The following is a 23,591-nucleotide window of genomic DNA, read 5'->3' as shown; positions in this document are numbered from 1 at the left end:
CGGTCTGATTCATTTCGTGTACAGGACAAAGTATACAATACCAACATATATTTGTGGAGTTGTAAATAAGCGGATGGACTACATAGATGCCTGGTCTGATACATTGTTCTTAAGTACTTATCAGTAAGGTGGCCGACATGTGTCCCCTGCTAACTGAGCAAAGAGGCACCTTTTACAAATGGCGATTCTCTTTATTTAGCAGCGAGAGAGAAACTGGCCCTATCCATCCCCAGCACAGCATCTTGTGTTTCTTTTTTAGAATGTGAGCCCTTGAGGGACAGAGAGACCTCTTGCTTATCGATTTATTTTTAAACCAATTTGGGAACTTTTGTTGAAAAGTGGTATGTGCCTCATTCATACCAACCCTTTCAATAGCCACACGTGCCTCCTTACCAAGTTGCCATCAGCAGTCAGGATAAATTCTATTTTGTTTTCACACCACTCAAATTGAATACTTCAGAACAGTTCTCTTAAGCATAAACTAAGAAAAAGTCTAAAAGCAATTAGATTGCTGCCATGAACTTTATAAGCACAGTAATATAAGTTTTCCATGACATGTGTACTGACTGGGTGGTTAGTTTGAACCCAACATTTGGAGCCAGCACACTTAAACTGGTCACTTGACAATCTACCTAAGTGTAAGATGATGGGGCCATTCACATGGCTGGGCGGGCAGGCAGGGGACTAGGTGGAAGGCTGCACAAATCTTACCTTCCCCACCCCAGACAAGCCATGGAACGTTGCTGGGAGCTTAAATCATGATCCCAGATGATCCACTGCTGTGCCAAGCAGCGTGGAGCTCCGGAGACTGGGACAATGTGTCCGGGCCTCCGGGTATCCCACAATGCAGTGCGTGCAGAGTGCAGTGCAGAGCAGTGGGGGGTTCCCACAGGAGATGGGTGCTCTAGGTGCTCTTCTGTCTCCTTGAGCTCAACACAGCTTGAGGAATCACACAATCAGGAAGCCTGGGTTAAGCGAGTGCTCACTCCCTTAACCCCAACTAGGAGCCGGGCTAAAATATCTATATCCAGATCCAACCTAAAAAGAGGACAATTTTTCCCCCTGCTATTATCCATGCCAGATAGCCTATGGGATAATAAGTAGGTCAGAAGAGTTTTGTACTCCAAGGAATTTCACATTAGGAGAGCAGTAAGGTCACTTCACTAATCGGAGCCTGATCACCTTTCCAATCCAGAATCTCAGCTACCGTAAAAAAAAAAGCTGCCATCAAACCCCTTCCAGAAGTGTATTGAATAATACGTGTATTAGGAAGAGGGAGGTAAACAGGGTGAATACAGAGGCATTCAGAGAAAGGAAGGGAGACACCATCTAGTACACAGCATTATATCAACATCAAACCAAGACATGGCCCTGTTCAGATAAAACTCTAAATCAAGGTTTAGCATGGTGTGAACATGTGTGAATGGAGTCTTAGGCTAACATGTTCACTCTTCCCATTTCACACATGTGCAAAAGGAAGAATATGAGCTTCCGCTTTAAGAACAAGCCACAGCTCCCCACTCACATCTGAATTTGAGAAATTGCAGTTGTTTAAAGTTAGTGATTGAATCAAGTCAGGAAAAGCAACACTTCTGAGATATAACAGTGGATTTCCAGTTTACTGCTTTTGGGTGCGGGCGGTGGGGCGGGGGGGGGGACACTTATTTTCAGAAGGAAGCTGATGACAAGTTCCAGGTATTTTGGAAACCATTCCTGGAGGGGGTTTTTTTGGTAGAAAAGAGTGGTCAGAGTGATATTTATTTAAAGGGGGGCAGCTTTTGGAGGAATGTGATGGGTATTTATATACTATAAAGTTGAGAGAGGGAAATATTTGTTATGCTGAAAGATGAAGTTTCATTTGTTTGTTTCTTTGCCTTAACATGTTTGCTAAGATTGTTCATCCTGTGTGAAAAATTTTAAATGTCAGGGGAAGGAGCAGCTTTTCCTTCTTTTCTCATGTGAGGGTAAGCATTTAAGTCCATTCATGTAATGCTAGACCATGGCTTACTGTTTCATCTGACCCAGTCTATTCCTCCCGCCACCCCCAGTTTAGGAGGTTTCATGGTTTTGCCTAGTTACTTGAAAGGAAAGTGTGAGCTCATCAATAAAGAGCACTCTTGTTTTCAAGTAACTCTTCCAGGTTTATGTTTTTCAGCACACAGTTCAGAGTGAAATTTGTAGACAGTTACGTGAGACTGCCAATTTGTTTGCATTTACATATAGATTAATAGTTACAATTAGTTTTGATATCTGCTTTTATGAAGTTGATTTATACAAGTAGAATCCCCATGAGTTCTATGTAGGAGGACCTGGTTATCCGCGGGGGTTAGGTTCTTGGCCCACCACCACAGATAACGAAACTGCGAATGTCGGGACATTAATGCAATTGAAATCTGAGGTGTTAGGTTCCTAGAGGGTAGCAAGGAAACAAAAGGAGTGCTGTTCTCCCATGAGAAGGCACAACATTCACTGCTGGCCTCTCTCCCAGCTAAGGAAACATCCCCTGTAGAGCAGGGGCTGCCCTACAGCTGATGGCCGGCCGCCACCCTGCGTGCTCCTCGAACACTGGCCTTTCCCCTGTGCCTCTGCACGCGTGCTCCTCGAGTGCTGCCATCTCTCCCCATGGCGGTGGTTGGACAACCACCATCCCGCACTCAGGCCTCTTTTCCTGTGGAGGCAGTGCCACCTGCCTGCCCACGTTCTCCTTCAGCGCTGCCATAATAAGGAGGTTCTAGCAATTTTACTAGCACTTTTGAATGAAGAGAACCTATTACTTTATAAAGAGTTTTTGGTGCCTTTTTTAAAAACCTAATATTTTACACAAGTTTTGCTGTAGCAGATGATCCATCAACATGGCTACAAGAGTATAATCCTGTCTACATGCATTCATTTAAAAACCAAATCTGGGTTCAGGACCCTCAAATGCAGAGAACAGATAGGAAGTGGACTACTGTACGTGCTGAATATCATGCGAGAAGCTGTACATTAATACAGATCTGTATCTACACACACTGTACACTGATTGTATGTGCGTTGCACATTACATGTGAATGGGGCTCCAGTCACTGCAACATCTATAGCTGTAATGTACTGAATACAATATGTGAATAGGGCTATGCAGTGCTTGCAGTTTAGTCATAATAGATAGATATGTAGGTCTTTGGACAGATTTGCAGCAGCTCACATATAGAACAATGCCAGGGGAATGCAAAATTCATTCACCTGTTGCCTCCTCCTACCCCTGAAAGTGCTTGATGAAGATTGAGGGACCCTTGGCAACCCTGTGAGCTGTGGCATGGGTGGCTACAGTGGGAGGGAAGAGTATGGAAACAGAAATAGACCCACTAGCAGAGCAGTTTCTGCCCAGCTCTCTCTTCCCCTGTAGCTCCCCAAGCTCCACATTGCCAAGGGTCCCTCAGCAAGGGCTTTTCAGCCCACTCAAGGGGCTACCCAGGGAACTGAGCAGCCTTTGCATTCCACAAAGTGTCACCCTGTACGTGAGTACACAATTGGCTTGCTACTTGTAAGTTCATATTATGAATCAAAACCTGCACATGCAAAACTTTGGATACATATTCACGCTTTTGTGCCTTCTAACTATTATAGATGATTTTAAGCAAATAGTAGGTAGGTGTTTTGAAACCAACATGGAACTTCTCATTTCCAAGAATTCAAGTGCCTCCTTACTTCTGAGCTCTTTGCAAATACATTTTCCTTTCTGACACTTGCAATATATCACCATATCCTGTATTACTTTATGCACAAAGTGGCCTTATCAGTTTATAGTTTGTGTACTTCCAACACAAGTCTGCATAATATATACACTATTACCTTCTTCCCCACATAGATGTACCCTTCTAAAGAGAACTTTTTCTGCTTATAGCAAACTACCAACATGTCTACGTGGAAGGCATGGCAATAGAACAAGTCAGCCTAATTCCTCCCCAAAAGTTATCTTGACCCTAATTTTGTCATACACTGCTTTTTATCCAGTTTAGCAGCCCCTGTTCTTACATCAAGTGTGGCAGATTTTATTTTAAAATGTTAGAGGCCTAAACAGTGTCCCATTCCCATTTGTTGACTTTGTTTAAAGAAATTCCTTCAAATGTTGTGCAGATGCTCAATTTAACCCTTGACCAAATAAAGGTAGTCTGCTGCTGGGATCAAATATTATGCTCAGAATCAAAAATAAAAAGCCTTGGGTGTGCACTGAGCATGACACCAGCTGCAAGAGAAGAGAAAAATAATCAGTAAGCATTTCCCTTTGGCAGAGCTGGAATAGCAGAGTTAATGGGCTCAGTAACTGATATTTTTGTAGACACACAAAATAAAATGAACATGTGCTGGTTAGTTTTTTCCCCGCACTTGATATAGTTGGGGCATATGATGATCCAGCACCTGCAGAATGTATACCGCAGTTACAACAAGATTGCCCAGAGGGAAGAAGTTGTCCACCTCATTAAGGTTGAGAAATACATGGGCTGTGGAGTTGTAGAAGACAGATCAAATTTTGATTTCAGCTTCCTCCTCATCACCATTCTCCAAATCAGTAACTGCCCAATGCTAGATTTTTAGTATTTACTAGAATTCATTTACCAATGAAAAGATGCTGGTATGTCAGCCACAGCACAATGGAAAGGCTACCCTCTTGACTGCCCTAGTCAAGAGGGAAAGATGTTTGGGGAGAATTTTATCTTTTATCATTCATCACTCAAATTAATTTGAATACTTATTCCCAAATTTTAAAAAAGTGGACAGAGGATATGAAAGCATGCATACATATAATGCAAAATATTTATCTTAAGCGATGAAGGAAAAAAACAGCCCTCAATTGAATGTGCATCTACAAGATGTTCTTATTATAGATATTTATGCCTTAGTCACATCACGGCTGGATTACTGTAATGCGCTCTATGTGGGGCTGCCATTGAAGAATATCTGGAAACTGCAGCTAGTGCAAAATGCAGTAGCTAGGGTTTTATCTGGAGCTGCCCGTTGGGATCACATCACAACCATTTTGAAAGAGTTGCACTGGGTACCAGTTTGTTTCCAGGTCCAATTCAAGGTGCTGGTTTTGACCTTTAAAGCCCTTAACGGTTTGGGCCCGGGATACCAGAGCAACCTCCTGCTCAGGTATCCCAGCCAACCCTGATGGCTGACTGCTTGACAAGGTCATCTGAGGGGACTCTGCTCTGGGTGCAGACAATGAGGAAGGCTCGGTTGTCGTGCACGCGGGACAGGGCCTTTTCTGTTGCTGCCCCCAGACTCTGGAATGCTCTCCCAGTGGCTATTTGCTCCTCCATCTCAATCACAGTTTTTAGAAAGCATGTTAAATCTTGGCTTTTTACCCAGGCTTTTATATAATTGTCTCTACCGCTGCTTCTTTGTATTTTGTACAGTTTTTATGCTTGTATTTTAAATCTTTTTAGTCAGATTTGTTTTATATTTTAACTTTGTCATTTTTATATTCTTGTTTTTAATTTTTGTGTAAATCGCCTTGGGATTGTTTTAATGAAAGGTGTTGTATAAATTTAACAGTAAAATAAATACATAAACAATCCACACTGTTCAGTGTTGGGAAAGTTTCATAACTTCAGAGTCAACCAGTGAGTGAACTACAGAAGGGGGAAATTGAAGTTTTCAAAATTTGAGATTAGCCACAGTAAGGCTGATGACTTGATTAGTGTGAGAGGAGCCTCACCAGTTATTTCAAGGTGCATATATAGTGGTTCACCTTATGGACCCAGCTGCATGGGCACAGAATCCATTATTCGAGGATCAGGGAACCATGGACAGTAAAAATCACACACCATAGCACTTCCAACCCACAATAAGCACAGCATACATATGTGCACAAAGTGCCTCCAACCACCATACACAAGTGATGTGCTCATACCACTCTTCCAAATTAATGAGTCATATCACTTTGTGGAAGGACCAAAGAGCAATCCAGATAAACAAAGGTTTCTGTTGACAGACACTCTCCTCCACCAACACTGGGTTTGCTGGGTTCTCTCAATGTATTAAGAGATGCTGCATATTCGTTACAAATGGCATTCGCCTCAGATGGTGCAGATACCAGGGCTGTGCATTGCAATAGATTCTGATTATTGGACTCAATCAGGCAATTTTTCATTCAATGGGATCCAATGAAAAACAGTATTGTATCATATCAAGTTGTTTCAGTGGGATTGACATCAATTTTAAGAAGGGCTTCCTTCCTTCTTCTAACTGGAAACTAGACATCTCTGAGACAGCCATATTGCTTCAAAATGCAACCTTTTCCCTCTGGCATCGGCCCATAATGAACTAGGGAAGCAGCAACATGACAACACTGCATACTTTCCCAGGGGTATTCCTTGGGGAGTGAGGGTGGATGGCTGCTCCTTGTAACTATACAGAGGTCAGCCAATTACCCCCTCATTAATACCCCAAGGAAAAGAAAGCAATGTTGGGGGGGTGGCGGCATTTTAAAGTGCTGCACCTGCCCAGAAGACAGCTGATTTCTAATTAAAAGATCAAAGGAAAGCCACTTCTTGAACTCCGGTAAGTCCCCACCTGAAAGCATCACAACAATCCAATATATCAGCTTGATTCAATGCATAAAATCCTGTGCATTGGCAACATGATGCAAATTAACTGGTATCAAATCAGAACCAATATTGTAATTTGCTCAGTACACAGCCCTAGCAAAATACACCTAGAAATTATTTTGTCATTCTAAATATGAAGAATAGGGGACAGGACAATGATACAGGAGAGCCAGGATATAGAATATTGTATCTGCACAGATTGTGTAGAAGGTTATTCCTTTTTGTTTTTTCAAGGAAAGGAGACACATCGCACAAGTAATCCAGGAGTACAACAAAAATGGTTTAGCAAGTGTGGCATGAAACCTGCACTGTTCTTGCATAGGTGCCTGCAACACACTTCATGAAAAGTTTACTTATTTTTAAGTGAGACTATATACCACTTTGAATGCACTGGCAGAAAAGGCTACAAGTATTGTAACCCCACCACATACTTCTAATTTCAAGAATCAAGCACCAAGCATCATAAGACCCCAGTGCTTTTGTCTTTTCCACGGAGGTCCAACACCACTCCCAAATGCAACCATAATAAACACCTGTTTTCTAATGGCAGTTTTCACACACTGTGTGGGTGTGTTAACATACACAAAAGTAGGATAGCAGACGTTTTTACCTATATTTAGATCTGCTTGGTCAGCTGCAGTTGCATAATTTCATCAGGTCCTTCTGCAACGGAAATGCATCCATATTCATTGCAGGCATCAAAGGAAACATCTTTACAAGCCATATCCTTTTACAAACCACTCTCCCCAATTGTTGAATTCCTACTTTAGGAAGGGCAGGGAATTTTATTTGTCACTTGCAAAGTCATTTCCCTTTATGGCTTGCAAGGCAAGGAAGGTGGAGTTTCCTTCACAGGTGAGCAACAACAAGAAGGAGAAAAACAGCCCTGATCAACATTTGGAAATGAGCAACTGCTACCACCTGTAGTTCCTTGACCAAACCATCCCACACAAAGCTGCAGAGGGTTAAAAAAAAAAGTCACTCACTATTCTGGAATAGAGCGCTGATAAGTCTGAAGAATTCCTGTATTTGGAACAGGGATTAGAGCAGCAGTCATATATTGCCATCCACAGGAAGCAGGGATCTAATGTACCTCTTTGCATATGGGTTTCTGCATCTGTTTTGCTGCTTTGTGATGTCCAACTTGTTAGTTTATTAAAACTTCATGATGCAGATTATTTTTGTATTGAATTAAATGATATGGTAACTTAAATTGCATCAGTGACTGGAAACTAGCAACATATTTTGATTTTTTTTTAAGTAACCTTTCCCCCTCCATCTTGGCATATAGCAGAACTGTATATAGCTTTTAAGAAGGGAAGTTGATATCTAACTTAGAAAAGCAAACTATGGATGCCCAGGAGGTTCCAAGTATTGATGAACTGGTTATTCAAACACACAGACCTTGACTCTAAAAATTTTTTTCAAAGGCAAGTGTGCAGGGAAAAGGGCATAATTGTTATGCTTTATGATGAAATACTGCAGGTAGCTTTGCTTTTTCTAAAATAACCTTGAAGACAGAATGACTCAAATTCTCAGTGCTTGTTTTGCGTTGTGTGTCGGGGGTGGAGGCCTGGGGCATACGTCTATAGTTGCATGCCATTAAATAACCCCGAGAACTATCGATCCTCTCTTGCCTTCTATTTCTGCTTCTTGTATTCTGAGAATCAGATGCCTTAGACTAGCTTTCCCCAGATTGGTTTCCCTGTTTTTGCCATCCCACTTAGAACTGCTTCACACATGACTCTAAGGTACCAATTTATTGTGACTGGGGATGATGAGAGAAGTAGTTCAGCAGCAGCAGCTGGAGAGCCAAGGTTTACCACCTCTGCTCAAAGGTATTCAGCTGTCCCTGCTGACAGGCATGTCCCACGAGGAAGAGAACTTTCATGGTGCAGAACTGCAAGGGGAAGGAAGGGAAGGTCTGCAGTGGCACATCCTCAAGGAAGGCTGCTTGGGCGGGAATGCTCAGATCTATGTGATGAGAGGAACATAAAAGTCTTCACAGATATACTGCTGCTGGGAAGAGTTAACAGGCAACAGCAGACTTCCTAATGGTGCATTCCTCAGCTTCCCCAAAGCAGCTGTGCGCCATGAGGAGCCATTATGGGGGTGCTTCAACATGGGAGACTGGGAGGAGGTGCTTCGACATGGGAGACCGGGAGGGCATGCTGAAAAGCTCCCACACAGCCCCGAGGGGGATCATTGTTGACCCTTTCCCCAATCTAAGAACCCCTTGTGTGTATGCAGAGACAGGGGAAAGAGTGGCAAAGCCCAACCCTCACTGACCTCCATCCCCTACCCCACAGGTCTCCAACTTGCCTGGCTTGCATAGACACCACTTCATCTGATCTCTACCAGCTTCCTGTACTACTCTCCGACAACAAGAATTGTGAACTTGACTCAGATATTCAGGAGCTTTGCTTCTCTGAACTCCACATGCAGACTGCTAGTGTTCTACAGCTATGTGCACAAAACCGGTTTCCCCAGCTTGGTTTGAACCCCAACTGGATTGGGACTGGTTTGTTTTTGCTCCCCTCCAGACCAGCCCTGGTTTGGTTAGAATCTAAAATGGTTTGAAGCCCCAGCAGCAGATGGGAATCCAGTGAGAATTCCCCTTTACTGGAAAAAGGGCAATGAGAATGGGGTGAGTGGCAGGCTTCTCTTAAATGTAAATTGAAGTCGTCAACAATGGCAAGTGGCTGGCGGGGCAGCGGCAGCCAACCTCCCCCCACACCCTGTCCAATGTCCAAGACTGGCTCTGGCCCAATTCAGGCCTTCTTCAGCCCATTTCAGGCCTCTGCATGTGTGTGGAGATCATTTGTGTGACCTGGGTCATGCAAGTGGCCCATGAGCATGCATGGAGGTCAAAGAAGTGGCCTCCACACACATGCAGAGGCCTGAAGGCATCCCTGGACACTCAGGGGTCAGCCGGTGGAGTTCAGGGGAGCTATAGCCACTGCCCCCCATGGCCACCACAGGAGTGTGTTGTGCATACTTCTCTTATGTAAAACAAAGTAGTCACAAGCAAAAGGGAAGCCCTCCACTCTCACTAAACCTTTAGTGGTAAAGGGGAATCCTCACCAGATTCCACTTTGCTAGGGATGTGCACAGAACCATTCAGTGCTCCATTCTAGGAGCATTCGAGCCGGTTCAGAGGGCTGGGGAGGGGGGATTCTTTAAGGAGCAAAGGAGGCACTGCCTACCTGCCAACCCCTGCCCTGCTGCTTTCCCCCCACTGGTGCTCTCTAAAAGCAGGCACACAGGACAGCAGCATCCCTCTCTATGCTCCATTCTGCCTTGCTATGCAAATGGCTGATGTCCACATGCATGGTGATGCAGAATGGGCCGCAGCTGTCCCATGTGCCTGCTTTTAGAGAATGTACTGGCAGGGGGGAAAGCGGCAGGGCGGGGGGGAAAGCAGTTAGGCAGCACCTCCCTCGCTCCTTAAAGAAACCCCCCCACTGGGACCAGGCCCCCCCATCTCTACCCTTTGCTGGTAGGGCTCCAAACTGGCCTCATTGGTTCAGTTCAGTCTCAACCGAACCTGGTTCGGTTCAAGGTCAAGCTGAAACAGTTAAAAGTGCAAACCAGCTCGACTTTGAGCCAGTTCACCCATCCCCAATATTCTGACAAGCCATTAGAGTCAAAAAGCCCCTCTCTTCTTCCTAATTACAGAGCAATACATGCACCAACTCTGTACAGGAGATCTGTGGGAGGAGAGGTGGTCTTGGAACAAGCATGAATTGTCACATCTTTGCTAAGCAGGGCTCACCATCGTTTGCATCTGAATGGTAGGGATGTGCCCGAATAGGCTTCAGCACCGGCGGGAGTACTACTTTAAGGGCGGGGGAGGGTGTACTCACCCCCCCCCCGCCGTGTTTCCCCCACCGGCGCTCTCCAAATTTCAAGCCCCTCAGGGCGGCAGCGTTCCTCCCTGCCGCCCCGTTCCCCCCGTCGGCCGGAAGTGGCCGGAAGTCGCGAGCGCCCGTTGTGCACCAAATCCTGCCCCAGCGCCGAAACATTTTGGAGGCCTTTACAATGGCCTCCGAAACGTTTCGAGCACAAGCCTACTGAATGGGAGATTACACATCTGAGCACAGTAAGATATTCCCCTTAGAGAATGGGGCTGCTCTGGGAGGAGCATGGTTCCAAGTTCCCTCTTTGGCATCTCCAGATAGAGCGGGAGATACTCCTGCCTGTAACCTTGAAGAAGCCACTGCCAGTCTTGTATAGGAAATACAGTGATGGACTAGATGGACCAATGGTCTGACTCAGTATTAAGCAGCTTCCTATGCATCTTCAGCCAGGGCAGATGCATGGCAGAAGGTTTTTGTTTATTAAAGCAGATGTCACATGTAACGCCAAGCCAAAACTGTCAGTGGGATTTTCCAACATTTGATAGATGGGGAAAGCACCCTGTCCTTCAGCAAGTTCTGCAAAGGGTATTGTAGAAAGAGAAGAGGGCTATTCCATTATATTGTACAGGGAGACACTGTACAGGCATCACCTTCCCCCTAGTTCAGCAACTCTATGCCCTTCCTTTTAGAAAGGCTATTAAGAGTACCAGAAGGTGCAAGTGTCAAATAAGGAAGGGCCTGCTTGTGAAGCATGATCTGTAGTGGGGATCTCCCAAGATAAGAGATCAGAGGGAGAAGAGACACAGAAGCAACAAAGAAAAACCACAGTTGTACGCCACACAGGAAGCTGAGGTGCCAATGGTGGTTTCAGGGGACCAAGTTTATATTTTTGTTACTGTTGCTGGTAAAAGTTATCGGATGGTTTCTTGTAATATTAAGTGATTTGTATTAGATAAAAGGTTGCACACAAAATTGATTCAATCTGATGTTTTAGTTATACTTTTAATTATGATTTTGATGAAAGAGACATTGTTATTGTCATTTTTATGGGCTGAATCTCCCAAGTACAACAATGCAGGAACATATATAAACAAGAGTGAAAAATGTTGCCCCCCCCAAAAGCACTGTTTACCCCCAAAATGCCGGGATGTTCACAAACTGTTCATGCACTCCTGTGAGGGTGGTGGAGGGGTTGCTTTAAGCAAAGGGAAGGTGCAGCCTACCTGTCAGCCCCTGCCACTTTCACCCCACTGGTGCAAAAGCAGGCGCACTGGGCTGCAGCGTTCCTGCCGGCGACACTGACTGATTGTGGCGCAAGCAGGAACACTGCAGCCCAGCGTGCCCACTTTTTGGGAGAGCGCTGGCAGGGGCTGACAGGTAGGCAGTGCCCTCCCTGTCCCTTAAAGCAACCCCCCACCCTTTGAACGCCGGCTAATTGAACTGGTTCAGCGCTCCAGGAGGCAAGCGCCAACCCGGTTCGTGCACATCCCTACCAAAATAGTTGTACAAGCATTCAGTACAGCAGCAATTACATGCTTTAGGCAACTACCAGGTACAACCCTCTTGCAAGTAGAACTAGGGTTTAATAGCACAGTCCAAGAGATCATTACATTAGCCAGCACACATACATTGTGGGTTCAGTCCTATCCTGAATTGTACTTTACAGAAGTACATCAGCTTATATCTCAGAGAAGAATGCATCCATTATGAACATAAGGGGAGAGGCGAGGCCAACTCTTGATCAGGCCGAGTTATTCTGTATAGATTACATTTCCAGGAAAGTTTAAGAAATGAAACCGAGAAGGCATTAATATCGCAGGGGTAACAACTGCAGAAGATGCAATACTGGAGTGCTTGACCTAACCAAAACACGAAGTTGGGTTCCTTAGCTAAACAATCCACTCTCGTGCAGAGAGTGGATGGAGCAGCCTGTGCAGGCAAGTGGCTATTAAACTTTAAGCCTCCCTGTACATCAGCGAACAGCACAGGGAGGAGTAAAGTTTTAATAGCCACTCTCCCTGCTTCTCGTCTGAGGCACAGGGAAGTTTAAAGCAGTGCAAGAGGTGAGTGGGTGGAGCAGCCTGCACCTGTCATGCCCCATCTTTAAATCTCCCCACGAGCCAGCTGAGAATTGGGAAGATTGGCTATTTAAACTTTACACCAAAGCTATGAATAACCAGAACTACCCCCCATGATAACTTAATTGGTATACAGGGAGGAGGCCATGAATGTACAACATCACTATTTGAAGGCTACCTGTATGTTGAAAGAATGGGATTTTTTTTAATTAATGTGCTTGCAAAAAGTAAGAGAACCATTTGACATTTGTAGGAATGCAACTTCAAGCAAACATACATCAAGTAACTATGACTGACTAGTTACCATATACAGTAAATTTGAATCATGGCAAATGTGAATCTGGAAAAAGTGCCTGTTTTTCTTGGGCATGTTGTTTTGGAATTGAGAAGACTGAGTGTTGAAACTGTTGAGAACAGTTAAATTATATGTAGAATTTCAAGTACGACTGAAAGAACTGTGTGCATGATAGGAGTCAGCCTCCATTATCTTGAAAGTGAGCGCAGCACGTCTCCAGTATCCACCAGACCTGCCCTTCACCAATTTCCTAATCCTGTCTAGTACAGAAGAAATGGACACTTTGCACTTCCCTAGCCTGGGGAGAGGGTAACTAGAACACTCTTTCAACTACGAGGGTAACTAAAACACTCTTTCAACTACGAGGGTAACTAAAACACTCTTTCAACTACGAGGGTAACTAAAACACTCTTTCAACTACGAGGGTAACTAAAACACTCTTTCAACTACGAGGGTAACTAAAACACTCTTTCAACTACGAGGGTAACTAAAACACTCTTTCAACTACGAGGGTAACTAAAACACTCTTTCAACTACGGACAGGTGCCAGCCCCAGTCACCTCACCTCACCTCCTCACTGGCTGAGGAGCTGTCAACCTGAGCCCTCGTGGCCTACCTCTGATTTACAGAAGGAATTCACCACCTAAGAAACTCTTTTAAAAGTTGTGTGTTACCTTTGTTAAGAGGTTGGCTATTTTCCTTCTACTTGCTGAACCACCCATCCCCAAGATATACAAGTGCTTTGCTTAGACTGCAGAATGTGTTACGAGCTAGAAAAATACTTGTTTTATTTTACTAATGCCTACCTACTCTTCTACCTACCTTGGTCCTTGTAGATTAATACATTAATCTTTTAGAGAACAATCTCACCTCTTGTGTGTGTGTGTGCTCAGAGACTCTGGAATTGCCGCTCCCCATGAGATGACCACTTGGTTAAGCTACTTAGAAAGGAAACTTACCTGAATGGGGTGAACTGCTCCCAGGTCCCACTCTGTAGAGATAGAGGAGATCCTCAAAAGTGGGGTGTGTGTTTCAGACCCAGACTGAGTTCTCTCTGGAAGCAGAGTGGGGTTAGTGAATACCTGATACCTGACACTGCCCTGGAGAAGGGGTGAGTGAGTAAAACTATGAGAGCCAGCATAGTATAGTGTTTAGAGTGTTGGACTAGGACCAGGAAGACCCGAGTTCAAATCCCCATTCAACCATGAAATTCACTGGGTGACCCTGGGCCAGTCATGTATCTTTCACCCTAACCTACCTCACAGGGTTGATGCGAGGATAAAATAATAAACATGAGCTCCTCTGAGGAAGATCGGGATATAAATATAAACAACAACAACAACAACCTCCTCCAGTGGGGTCACTTTCACAATGATTATTTTGCACATAAAAAATTCTTCAAAATATAATAGATTAACTGAGGGTTGATAGGATCTCATCAAGTTGTTTCCATAGTGAAATACCATCTCAGTTTGCCAGTCTTCCAAGAGCGGAATGATGGAGTTGGGTAGGGGGAAGAATGGGGCAAAGCCAGTCTACAACTAGAGAATGCTTGGGAATCAAACAAGGAGGAATGTTTTCCTTATCCTCAGTTTATGGAAGGGCATTAGATACTTACCCATTTCCATCTCCAAGATGGGCTTCTCTACCCCAGAAAAGAACACAGACGCATACTATAACAAGTCCAAGTTTTCCAGTTGCATCTGGAATCCTACGAGTTCCCTTCCAAGTGAAGGAAGCTGTAACGTATGTTTTGTCTCCTCAGTCAAAATTTGCAATACAAGTCCTCCAACTTATACATCACTTGCAGAAGTACAAAGAGGTTCTCCATATAGTACTAGTGTGAGAAAGTCAGTAAAACAGAAGTGAAACTACTGATCTCAGTTATTAGATTATAGCAAGATTCCCCTCTTTTTCCATTCTCATGCAGTCAGCTACAGCATCTCATAGGAACATAGGAAGCTGCCATATACTGAGTCAGACCATTGGTCTATCTAGCTCACTATTGTCTTCACAGACTGGCAGCGGCTTCTCCAAGGTTGCAGGCAGGAATCTCTCTCAGCCCAATCTTGGAGATGCTGCTAGGGAGGGAACTTGGAACCTAGATGCTCTTCCCAGAGCGGCTTCATCCCCTGAGGGGAATATCTCGCAGTGCTCACACATCAAGTCTCCCATTCAGATGCAACCAGGGCAGACCCTGCTTGGCTATGGGGACAAGTCATGCTTGCTGCCACAAGACCAGCCTTCTCAGAAAGAATATAAGCATGGTTTCAATTTAAATAGTGTATTACAAAGCATTTCTGCTTCACAAGGGCAAGACAGCTTGCATGTGTACACTTTCACTAGATTCAATGCTGTTTCATGCTAGCTTTCTATCCATTAGGAGATCTTTCTGATCCAAGCTAGTTGCATTAAAGTTTCACAGGAGGGTGGAAATTAAGCATGTATAGATATGACAAAACAAAGTGTTCCAAATAGCAGCAAAATGTTAATCACAAAGAAGTCTCATCAAGTAGTCCATTTCTTTCAAACTGTACATTAAATTTTTGAAACTTGCTGAACACTTCATACAAAATGCTAGTAATCAGTGTATATTAATATTCAAAGGTTGTCATGGCCACTGACAGTTCTAGTGCATAAGCTTTAAAAGACACAGCTTAAATACTCAGCCTTTAAAGTTCACTTGTGAACCTTATGCACTAAAGAGTCCTGAAGCTCAACTGGCTCAAGCCAGAAAATATATTCAAGTAATGAAAAATATCTACTATAGGTTTAAACAATTTAAAAACTTGCATTCTAATAATTTTACCAGCTAGTTGACCAAGGTGCCTGATGGAGCAGAGGTTTTTATTAAATAAAAGTACTTTCTTTTTTTCAAATGGCATTCTCCTTTACTGCCTTCCAGGAGCACGGCTGCTGTATATATGTCATCTTCCTGCTCCAGAACTACTACCTTTTTTTTTTTTACTTGTAGGCAATCTTAATCAACTAACCAGGTGGCAGCCCCAGTTTATCGGTCCATTCACAATGCAAGAGTTAACTTTTGACCATAACACAGGCACCACCATAAGTGCCGGAGCATCCCAAACAGGAAGGAAGGTTCTGTGCTTGCTCAATGCCAGTCCAAGCAACTCTAGGCAGAACATAAGCATGATGACTGACAATTACAAAGGAGCTTGAGGGGTGGGGGAGTTGCCATGCTCACTTGTGCCTGTTTTCCATAAGCAGCAATGGCTGCCAGGTAAAGATAAAGTGTGCCAAGCCCTGTGCTTGTCTTTGATAGAATACAGGAGGGGTTTGCCATTGCCATCTCCCGTGCAGCATGAGAGGATGCCTTTCAGCATCTTCCTATATCGCTGCTGCCTGATATCGGTGTTTCCCATAGTCTGAGAAACATACCAGTGGTGATTTGAACAAGCAACCTCTGGCCAGAACACTCTAAAAATCAAGTAGGCAGGAAAGACCAGATACTACCTCACCCCAATAACTCCTACTAACTAGGCAAAGAGGAATGTTTTAAGTGGAGCTAGTTTAGCAGGGGAGAACTGTGTCTGCACATTTTTCCAGTGTCTATTCCTAATGTCTACCTTGTGTTTCTTTTGCTAGCTCTTTAGGGACAGGAACCATCTTATTTTTACTTGGAGAATTGTTGAAAATCAGTATAAAAATATTCATAATCACCACAAGGCCTGCCAATCATTGTTTCTTCCTATCTAGACTAGATTTAGCTCTGCACACCATGCTTAGGGAACTTTGGAGTACAGCATCTAAGTCATATTGCAGCAGATATATGGACCTCCATAAGTGTTTGTTTAAAGCTAGAACCCACTTCATTCCCAAGTAAGTGCTACCTAATCTAATTCTTCTCTTGATCCCTAAAGGAAACACCTAAGAACAGGAGCAAGGCCACCACATAAGAGCAACTGTAGCATTTTTGTCAGATGTACAATCTTTTCTTCAGATTGAGCTCAATGAATACTACAATTGCCAGTTTGCAGCAGAAACCTGCTGTCTGTAACACTAATTGGCTGTGGCCAGTGCTATCGGTTCAGCACAGTTTTTCCAACTTTAAAAACCTATTTTTAGGGAAAGCCATTTTGTTTTTTTTAAAGACACCAAGTACATGACTGAGGTGCAATCTTGAAACCAACACCAATTTCCATTTTAACCACTGGTTCTCATGAAGTAGCAGCTGAGTTGTAGCTTGCCAATTTCATGTTCAGGAGTATATTGCATACGTTATCAGTCTCCATAAGGACAACTTGATTGATTCATGTGCAGCCCTTGACCAACTTTCTTTGGATCTAGGGGCCAGCCTAAACATTTACAAGCCAGACAATGGACACATGACAGAGTTACCATACTCAATGATGGACACTGTGGAGGGGGAGGATAAATTGGCATCTCTTTTACAAGGAGGGTACTTAGAACAAAAACAGAACTGCCAGGGACAAAGAAAGATTAAATAACTCTGCCTTTGGAAATTCTAGTCCAGGCAGCATGCCTCCCTGACACCTGGGATTTATCAAGCTCTGCATTATGGGACCACATTCAGACGATTGTTAGAAGTCTGAGTTCTTTCCTAAACTGGTTTAATGCTTACTTTTAGTCCATCTCTATCTAAAAGACTGCCTTCATACAACAGAACCATTTCTCTCAAATGCCATCTACTCCAATCTTGACCATCACAGTCCTAAAGCATTTTGCCCTGAAAACATTCAGTCATTGTTTCACAATACAGCTTGGATTCAATAGTCAGTTGGAGGGCAGTGAATTTTGGGAAGAAAGTTGATCCAACTGTCTTTATTCCTTCCAATCCCACAACTGTTTGATCTGGAAACATGATCAGGCAAGTCTACCAAAAATGGAAGAAGATAGTTTCACAGACTTAAAATCCTGTCACCAATCGTTAATGTCCACAGCCCTTCATTCAATGATTAAAAAACCATTAGCCCCAAATTGAGAGACCGCCGAGACATTCCAGTAGTCTACCATTTTCCAACCCTTTTAAACAAATTTGCAGTGGCCCTATGCTGCTGGCACTCCTCTTGGAAGCTCAGCAGAAAGCCCAACTGGTCTGCTGTATCCAAAGTCTACTATGCCAAGGACCATACCACACACCAGGTATCAGAGTACAATAGATACAACTTACTTCTGCTAATTGTTATTGCATATGCAGAGTAGGATCGGCTATTTCTATACCACAAAGACTGCCAGGAAGTTTGTTGCATTCACAATCTAAAAAAACTGCAAAATGCTTGCCTGCAGACAAAGTGGCTTTCATTAGGAGATTTGTTACATTTGCACCCCACCATTGCCCCAAGCACCATATCAGCTACACAAACAGCGACTTGCCCAAGGCCACCTCCTGAGGATGATGGTTAAGCAAGGATGTAGAACTGGGTTCTCCAACAGCCCAGGAACAAGAAACCAATGCAAAGCTGCACTGAAAATACAGTAGCAAGGTGTTAAGATACAGCAGTTTCCATGTTTTTGTTTAATAGAGGGCACAAGTGCATTACTTCGTGTAAGCTTTTCTGTCTTTGACAGAAGACATCCATTACCCATTTAGGTTTTGAGAACAGATCTATATATATTTGAAAAAGTGTAACCTGCAAAGACAGATTATATTCTTTAGAAATTTTAAGCATTCATCTCTGGACTATCCACAAAGAATAGGGTGAAGCAGTTCCAATTCTTGCTTTCATAATTAATATATTTAATTATGATGACTCAACTAACAAGCTCACAGGCTGACCCCCTCATGTCATCCTGATGTATCATTTTGCATTTCAGTGCTATAAGTCAATTTGAGATCTACAGCAGGTTGGAAAGGCTAGTAATGATGCTCTCTGCAGTATCCAGGGAGTCCACATTATACACAGCTTACATTATTTATAAAGCCTAGATGATGCCTCCATTAGCCTTGCAGGATTACACACCAAAAGATACCACTTGCACTTGACAGTACAGGCTGCTGCATTGCCAGCACAGCTTAATTCAAGTTTACCTACTCCCTAGGCTGATCTTGCCTTCTGTTTACATACATTAAGCTGGAATGCAGTGAGAAATTAGTTTAGAAATAATCATTTCCACTTACGGCCATGCCTTCATTCCAAATGCTACACACTTAAAGCGCTTTTGAGCCACTCTCCCTCTGCCAATATGCACATGTGAAAGGCAGAAATGCAGTTTTTAAAGCCAGATACAAGTGTATTTTAGTCAATGGATAGATGTATAGCAAAGCACATTTAAAACCACATTTCTTGCATTTGTGTAACCCGTGGTGTTTTATCTAGAGTGCATTTTCAGTCCTCTACACACTATTTTCTCTCAGAATTGTACACATTTGAGAATAGCTTTATTGACATTTTAGCCTCTCCTACCTGAACAGGAACATGGGGTAGCAAAGCTATGTCACTTTTACCAATGCCGAGAAAGCGTTCCTGCCCACTTCATTCTCCTGCTATTTTATGGAAGAAAGGTATCCTCCCCACTTCAAAGGGCATGTGCACCACCATTCCCCCCTTTAAAAAGTAAACTGAGAAGGCATTTTGGGGAACCTGGTAAGGCTCTCCCCATTGTCAGTTTTACTAGAACGTGTAGGGAGGCATAGTGAAGGAAACAGTAGTGGGGCACACTAGAAAGATACCTGTGGTGTTGCTTCCAGGTCAACTTACAGGACAGTATAAGCCAGCATCTGGTATAGGAAGATGGGGAAGTATCTTCTCCCACTTTTTTTCATAGGGGTGTGGCAATATTTAAAGCAGGAAAAGCACTGCTTGTGAAGAGCAGCAAGTGGGGGGGGGAGGTAACAAATGCATAGAATACTTTATTACATATATAGCCCATTTTTCTCAACCAGTTTTTTAAAAAATGGATTATTTCACCCATAGATAAGAGGTTTGTCACCCTCAATGTTATCTTGATTCTACATTGTCTTTGCCTATCTAAGCATTCCTCAGAACTGTTGAAGTCATCAGATCTTCAAGGGTATACACAAAAACCACAAGTTGAGAGGGACAATGCAAAGTAGAACTGTATTTGATTACATTTGGGGTGGCAAAAGGGTCAGAATTAAAGGACAAATCATTACCCTTGTAACCTGATCTGGCCTTGAACCAAAGTGATCTTAACTGGAGAAGTGGCTGGCTAGGGAGCACGGCAAGGATCTTTTAGCTTCTGAGAAATGTACCCCCAAATCCCAGTTATGTCATGAGAACATGAAGTTCAAGTATTACTGTCGGCATGAAGACAAGCACTTCAAAAAAGCATTTAAAACCAGTGTTTAAATAAACACAGTCGTAACAACAAAGTTGCTTCTTGGTCCACAGCAAAGCTCCAATCCATTTTTCTATGTTTGCAGCTAAAAACAAGCCTCTCCAATACATTTAAGATCAGGGGCGTAGCAAGGTTGGAGGGGGCCCAGAGACAAGATTTTAAAATGGGCCCCTCGCTGATATACACACACAAACACACTTCACAATATATCGTGCACTCACACTCACATCCCCATTATGAGGTGAATATCTAGTTCACATTGAATCTAGTTTTTTTACTCTCTGCTCCTGCCGTTCTCCAAGCGACTCAACATAATTCATAGGGGGTGCAACATGGGCAGGTGGGGAGTCATGTGATGTGCCTCTGGGGGCCCCTCGAGGCAGTGGGGCCCCAAGACGACTGCCTCCCCTTGCCTAATGGTAGTTAGGCCCCTGTTTAAGATATTCTTTCAGGCAGTTGCCATTTCACATGGCAGGTTATCTGCTAATAGGAAATGCTTGGGAGTCTTTGCAGTTCAATTCCAATTGCTAAATAGGGATACAAAAAGGCACACAAATGCAGGGCGGGGTGGGGGTATCAGCTTTATCACAGGCCCTGGCAAACTGTGCTCAAAATCAGAGTTTGCAATTCTTGACTCAACCATGATTCTCAACTTCCTACTGATGCACTCTGTAGTGATGCATCCTAGATTTAGAAAGTCACCCAGACCCCCATGTGGAACCTGCCTTTTCACCAGAAGTCTCTTTTCCAGAGATTCTCCATCATCTTTTCAGTCATCAACCAAGCAGCAACTACGACTGAACTATGCAGCCAAAAAGGTAGTTCACAAGATTACTACCACAAAAGTAACACTTTTTTTTAAAGCTACAATTTAAAAAAATCAGTTTCCTCCTCAAGCATGAAGCCACTCCTCAAAGTAAAGTAGCCATTCATATCCTACAAAGTAGTAAGCCAGCCCACACATACAGCTCTCGGCTATTAACAAAGGGCCAGAAATCGCTGCCCCCGGTTTGTCATAACTTCTTCCCACCAATTCCCACGAAGGTTTCTGGAATAAGGAGCCAGCCAGCTATTTTAAACCGAGGGGAGGGGGATAAGGGAGAAGCGGCTTCTACTTCACCAATCCATCAATAAAACGGATGGCTCGTCTCCATCCACTACCAGGCGGAAAATAACGTTTCAGAAGGAAAAGGCGACAGGGGCGTACATGAGCTTCCTAGTAAAGCAGAAAGTCCCAGGAACAACAACAACAAAAGCAAAGTTAGAAAGGCACAGAAAGAAAGCAAAACTATTGCGTTGTGCTGCCCCCCCCCCCGCCCTTCACTACAGAACTCCAACGGCAGAGGCCTCGTCCTGCCGAGAAAAGGGAAGCGGGGGAAGAAAGAAAACCCGTGGCAAGTTTCTCTGGCTTGGCTCTGTCTGAACACAAAAGGGGTCAGGACGCTGGAGAACCTCCGCACCGAGAACAAGAGTGCTCGTTTTTAGGTGTTATTTCGTCTCCCCATAAGAGGAGGACGACAAGGAGGAAAAAGCAAGGCGGCGTTCTTGGCGGGTTTATTGCTCTTCCCCGGGAGCCACAAAGGCCCCCTCCTCCCCTCCCACACCTCCAAACAACAAAAAAAAGCAGCCCAAACTTTTCCTGCGAGGCGGCAAACAGCCGCGGCTTCCTCTCCCTTCGCCTCCACTACAGCCGCCATCATGCTGGAAAGCACTAAAAAAAGGAAAAAAAGAATTGCCTGTTCTTCCACGCCGCGCACAAAAGCCTCCAGCTTTCTTTCCCCCTGCCTCCTCGCCACCCCTTCGCTCTGAAGCAAGGAGGGGAACGAGAGGCAGGGAACCGAGAACTGGAGCCACACAAAGGCTGAAGGGGAAAGGGCGGCCGGGGAGGGGGGACGACGACGAAAAACATCCAGACCAAGACCCAGAAACTGGGGCGCGGGTGTTGAGCTCCAGCAGGCAGCCGCTGAGCAGGAAAGAGAGAGCCGCAAAGGGAAAAGTTCTTACCGGTTGAAAGTGGGGGGCGCAAAGGCGAGCCGACAAGGGGCCCGCTGCAGCTGCTGGGCAGATCAGCCAAGTCGCTCCAGCAGCAGCAGCAGCGGCGGCGGCTGCTGCTGCTACTACCACTACAGCCGCCAAGCAGCCCTGCACCCGCTCTGCCGCTGCGCCTGGATTGATCTGGTCTCACTGGCGTCAGAGAGTCGGAGCCACCCAGCCTCCACTTACCCCACTGCCAATACACAACATACATATATACACACACACGCTCTCCCTCTCGGCCAAGTTAGGGATCCTCTCCAAATGCCCGCCCCCGCTCGCACAAGGAGGAGGAAGGCACTGCGGGCTGGCCTTCTGCAAACCGCCTCCCTTCTTCCTCCCTGCTCTTCCCCGCCCCGCCAGCCCCAGCCCGCCCCAAGGAGGATTCGCAGCCACGGCTGCTTCTGCTGCTGCTGCTGCTGGGACGGGCGGCCCGCGGTGGGGGTTTGGAACTGGGTCAGAAACCACCATTTGCGAGTGGCCGCAGCAACCAGGGTAGGCTTTCAGGCTGCCGTTTCGCATTCCCTGCAACTCTGACATGGGTTAGGCAGCCAGCCACCGAGCTGCAGCGACAGCCTGGGAACAGGGCCTCCGTCTGTAGGGTTGCAGCAGCAGGTTCTGAGGGAATCGGGCTCTCTAAAAAAGGAAAAGCGGGGCGGGGGGGGGGCATGGTTTGCGGGCTGTACTCCTGCGGGTCCCGATCCTGAACGTAACGATCTCCGTGTATGAGGAAGAAAGTTGCAGCAACAAAGATATACGTACATTGTTTAAAGGGGTCGAGGATTACACAGTTACATTTCCAAACACCTAGATGCAATGCGTATGTGAAAGATAAATTCCGTAGGGATAGCACTGTTATTCTGTTATGTATGCAGACATAGTAGAGAACATTGTGGCACCACGAAGATTTACTTAACAGATTTACTGTGGCATAATCTTTCATGGACTGGAGCGGAGCCCACTAAAAATGAATTAAAAGAGAAAAACGTGTGCTTTATCATTAAGGCCCTGTTTCGTATGCTGTTCCTAAATCTAGGGTAAAGAGCACGTTGTTTCAAATAGCTCCACTCATTACGTTGTTTGGAAACACTGGGGTTTCCCCACAGCAAGCACACAGGGCATGCAGACATCATGCAAACAAGGCACGCATATCTTTTGAAAGCCAGTATCTAGGCAGGTTTCACAGCTTGTCCAAGTCTGGCATTGCACTAGTTTGTGGGTTCCCAACTTCTTGTACTCCAGGTGTTGATGAAATATAACTTGCAGCTGGGGCTGATGGGAGTTGTAATTCAGCAATATCACTGGAATGCCACAAGTTGGGACCCCCTGCACTGGTGTTTACTGCAACAGTTGTGGTGTGTGGAGCTGCCATTACTATTTCAGTAACTTGACAATGAAAACAAGGATTCTGGATTTCAGTTTACATGGATATATGAGGGTATGGTTAAGA

General features: G+C 44.6%; 1 protein-coding gene across 6 annotated transcripts in view; it reads right to left on the bottom strand.

The window, feature by feature from the left end:
• The window catches only part of SMAD1 (SMAD family member 1), a 60,350-nt gene extending 37,892 nt beyond the window's left edge, over positions 1-22,458 (bottom strand). The window contains exon 1 of one of the 6 annotated variants that reach the window (XM_053255436.1): positions 22,112-22,458. In XM_053255436.1, coding sequence (XP_053111411.1) covers positions 22,112-22,355 — 244 coding nt within the window. In that variant the 5' untranslated portion in view covers positions 22,356-22,458. Of the gene's footprint in view, positions 1-7,203; positions 7,335-22,111 lie in introns of those variants that run through there. The other 5 variants (XM_053255433.1, XM_053255435.1, XM_053255432.1 and 2 more) reach the window with 5 other exon arrangements.
• Between the last annotated feature and the right edge of the window lie 1,133 nt (positions 22,459-23,591).

This window comes from Hemicordylus capensis, chromosome 5, assembly GCF_027244095.1.
Source record: "Hemicordylus capensis ecotype Gifberg chromosome 5, rHemCap1.1.pri, whole genome shotgun sequence".
Taxonomy (NCBI): domain Eukaryota; kingdom Metazoa; phylum Chordata; class Lepidosauria; order Squamata; family Cordylidae; genus Hemicordylus; species Hemicordylus capensis.
Note: the sequence above shows the minus strand (reverse complement) of the source record. Positions and strands in the feature narration are given on the sequence as shown.